We start from the raw sequence: 3,525 nt of genomic DNA, 5'->3' as shown, positions 1-3,525 counted from the left end.
CCGTCCCGTTGCCCTTGCTTTCTCTCAAAGCTTCGGACAACTTGTTGCTGTTACGAGCAACCGTCTGGCGGCGTGCGAAATTCTTCGACGCCCCAGAGTCAATCAAGATTTTAAAGGGATGATCGTATCCCCGTACACATCCGTGTACTACGAGCAGCCCGCCGCTGCTCTTCGCCGATTCGAGAGTGCGAAGACTCTCAGGGGCTAAGTCCCCGTGGTACGCGCCACCCGCGCACCCATCACGAAGACTTAGTTCTTCCCCAGTAGGGCGCCCCGCCCCTACTGGTTCCCTGCGTTCCCCTGTCCCCGGGATCCTGGCTTCTGCCAGCGACCCTTGAGGACGGGCTTGGGGAAGGACCGTCTGCGGAGTCTTGCCCGCGGGACAGTCGCGCTTGAAGTGGCCCATCTTCCCACAGCCGAAGCAGCGGATGTCACGCTGTTTCGGCGGACTCGAGCTCCATGGGAACTGGTCCGTTGGGGCTTGTTCGACCGGGAGCCAACAAGGAACTCCCAGGCCACGCTGAGGCCGGCGTACGCGCCTGGCGATGGCTGTACTCTTCTTGAAGAGCCACTTTGAATCGCCTTATCAAGGGTGCTTGCCTGCACCCCGGAACAGCTGAGTGCGTGCGGGTCCCACTCGAAAGGCCGTCCATGAACACAGTCATCTTGATGTGTTCATTGAGTGGGTTTTCCACTAGGGACGCCGTGAGCTCCCGTATCTCTTGCACATACTCGTGCAGTTCGCGCCTTCCTTGTTTACACGCGAGGAAGCGCGAACGCTGGCGGTACTCGTAGTTCGCCGGGAGGAACGCGGCTCGGAGCTGTTCGCACAGCTGAGCCCAGGATGTGAAACATCCTGGGGATGTTGCTTCCCGTGTGTACACCCAACTCTTAGCACGACCGCTAAGGTTGGAGAGTGCAAAAGCAACACGCAGTTGCTCGGTCGAGATCAGAGCCGCGTCCATCGCGAGCTCTACTTCTCGGACCCAGAAGTGAAGGTTCTCGCCTTCCTTCCCTTCATACGGCTTAACCTTCAGCCGTATTGGCTTCGGGTGAGGCGGATTTGCTTCCGCCGCCGGAGCCTGCAGGTTCTCCCGCACATGCGCGATGAGGCCCTGCTCGTACGCGTCATATGCATTGACGCGCCCGAGCTGCTCAGCCGGTGTTGACGCCACCAGGCTCTGCAGGGCCTCCATCCCGAAGATGCCTGCCATCTTCCGAACCGACTCGAACTGAGAGTCGTTCAAATGGGAGAAGTTGTTCCTATCCATGGCAACGAACTTCGGAGAGGTTCAGGTAGTCTACCCGCAGTGGCGTGGATTGACTACTAGTGCTACCAAGTGTGACGGGGTCACACAGCACCTTGCGCTAGAGGAAGTTATCTTCCGAGAGTATACAAACTCTCAGTGAGCGGCAGCTCACAGGCCCCCTCTTTAATTAAAGAGAGCGAAATGACCTAAATAAGGTAGATTGTAAACTGAGTATATTTATAGGTAGGTTCTACGGACGGTCTTAGCCGAAGGAAACGAGCGAAGCGCGAGAAAGAAGGCAATCGCTTTAAGTGGCCCAGTCAGCTCGCCGAGGTTGTGTTCAAGACGCCATCTCCTCCAGTTATTTACTTCGGTGTGTCGACGCGAGCCATGGAACGTGATGATCTAGACAAATTGTTACAAAACATCGACGCTGCTGTCAGTGCCCTAGAGCAAAAAGTACGCATCATTTTCCAGACTCGCGAGATTGGTGACAAGACGCGAGCGCCCTACCAGTCTGCGAATGTCCTCCAGATTCGCAGCGATCTAGAGTACGCACGCCTTTTCAAAGGAAAAAATGTGGCTGCAGCGATCCACTGGGGAGAGCCCGACGTTACTGCAGAAGCTCTCTCGGCTGGCAAGCCTGTAGGTATTTGCGGCACACATACACTGCATCATTTCATGGCGTGCGTGTGTGAGCAAGCTCAAGTGGGTCTCCCATTGATCGACTGGAAGACTTGCACGGTCAAGTCTCTGGCCTCGAACTTTCGGGATCTGTTGAAGCCTGAGCTCCAAGAGAGAGCAGAGAGACTTTCCGCCACTTTCGATCGAGAAAAGCCAGTGAACGCCGCAGTAAAACCTTTTACGCCAACTTACCACGTTCGGCCATATCAGCGGCGATCGGCTCGGCTGCTGCAGCGTAATCTCTCACGTTATTTCCGTTGGGGGGGGGCGTGGCCGGCACGGGAAGGACGGCCTGCTGCGGTAGGAGCGGTGTCGACTGTAGCTCGCTTGCGCTTTTGGGCATGATGGTTGGCAAGCGGCTCTTTGTCGTTACTGCTATCTCGATGTAGCACCTGCATCGCGAAGGGGCGATGCACGCGGTTACCATACTTGGGGTGGTATGAGCAAGGGCATGTCTGGGTACGCAAATGGACTGCCACCCTGACTTGGGCTGGTCTTCGGCTTCCTTGCGTGTAGTGTTGACACCAACCTAAGCAGAGACTTTGAGTGCTTCTTGCAAGAAAATTGTGACAGGGTTATAGACTTTCTGTGATGCAGTGTACAGGACGTGAAGCACATCTGTACACGAATCCACCATGAGGAAGTCGAGGCTCATCCGTGGCGCTACGTACTCTTGTAGGACCTACTGGCTCTGAAGGGCCTTCACACGAGCAAGCCGCTCTTTTGACGCTGGTGTGAGCGCGAACGGACGGACATCTTTGGCGCGCTGGCGGCAGCCAGCAGCAAGTTGCTGTAGCAGCTCGCCCATTTTCAGTAGACGATGTGCTGTGCAATCGAGGTTTAAGGCCCGGTTGAATTGCTCAACCCGATTCTAGGTGGTGGCAAACGTGGTAGGTGTACTCTATCATTGCCAGTGGCAAAATCGATCATTTAACCAGACTCGTTTGAGATACCCGTGGGGCGCCTGTAGCGTTGAATTTTGGAGCCAGCGGGTCTCTGAAGCTTTGGGCTCAGTGGCAAAGTCGTCAGCGCTTCTGCTGTAGTGCAGATGAAAGATATCACGAAAGACCGAGCGTAGCTCGTATGCCAGACCCTTAAGCTGATCGATCACCTTGGTCGAAACACATGAGATGGACATACTTGCAATTACTCCCAAAACCTGCGGCGGCGGCATTGTACTGAGCCGCGTAAGCGCCTCCCATTAGGCAGGAAACGCGCAGCGGCACCCTCAATACGTTGCTGTAGATCCAGGGCAGGGCAGAAAAGACCTTAGCATAGTGCCCTTCTTGCAACTGGGAGGTGGCAAACAATGTCAACAGGTGAAATGTTCTTGCGGCATCGGTAATGCCGATAACCAAGACAGGATATCCAACCTGGTTGGTCTTTTTGGTAGCACTCACATGGCAAATAAAGGTCGCGAGGCCTTGAGAAGCTTGATAAAGCAGCGCCTTCGTCGAAAAACCCACAAGGAATGGCTTTTCGTCGGACACATAGCTGACAACGAAGTTGCCTTCACTATTTAAGTCCTAGTCAAATGTAACGGCTCGTGCTCTTTATCCGAGCCATTAAGGCTAGCTTCTGAACAGCCGCT

The 3,525-nt window shown here is 55.0% G+C and overlaps 1 protein-coding gene across 1 annotated transcript; it reads left to right on the top strand.

The window, feature by feature from the left end:
- Window positions 1-1,640: 1,640 nt before the first annotated feature.
- Window positions 1,641-2,094, top strand: PITG_20048 (uncharacterized protein; the record flags this gene model as incomplete). The annotated part of the gene is made up of 2 exons (XM_002895775.1): window positions 1,641-1,994; window positions 2,056-2,094. 2 exons carry the CDS (start codon window positions 1,641-1,643, stop codon window positions 2,092-2,094), a joined length of 393 nt encoding a protein of 130 aa, XP_002895821.1.
- Window positions 2,095-3,525: the final 1,431 nt, after the last annotated feature.

Source organism: Phytophthora infestans, genomic scaffold (assembly GCF_000142945.1).
Source record: "Phytophthora infestans T30-4 supercont1.132 genomic scaffold, whole genome shotgun sequence".
In the NCBI taxonomy this organism is placed as follows: domain Eukaryota; phylum Oomycota; class Peronosporomycetes; order Peronosporales; family Peronosporaceae; genus Phytophthora; species Phytophthora infestans.
The sequence above is the reverse complement of the archived record's forward strand: the minus strand, read 5'-3'. Positions and strand labels throughout refer to the sequence as shown.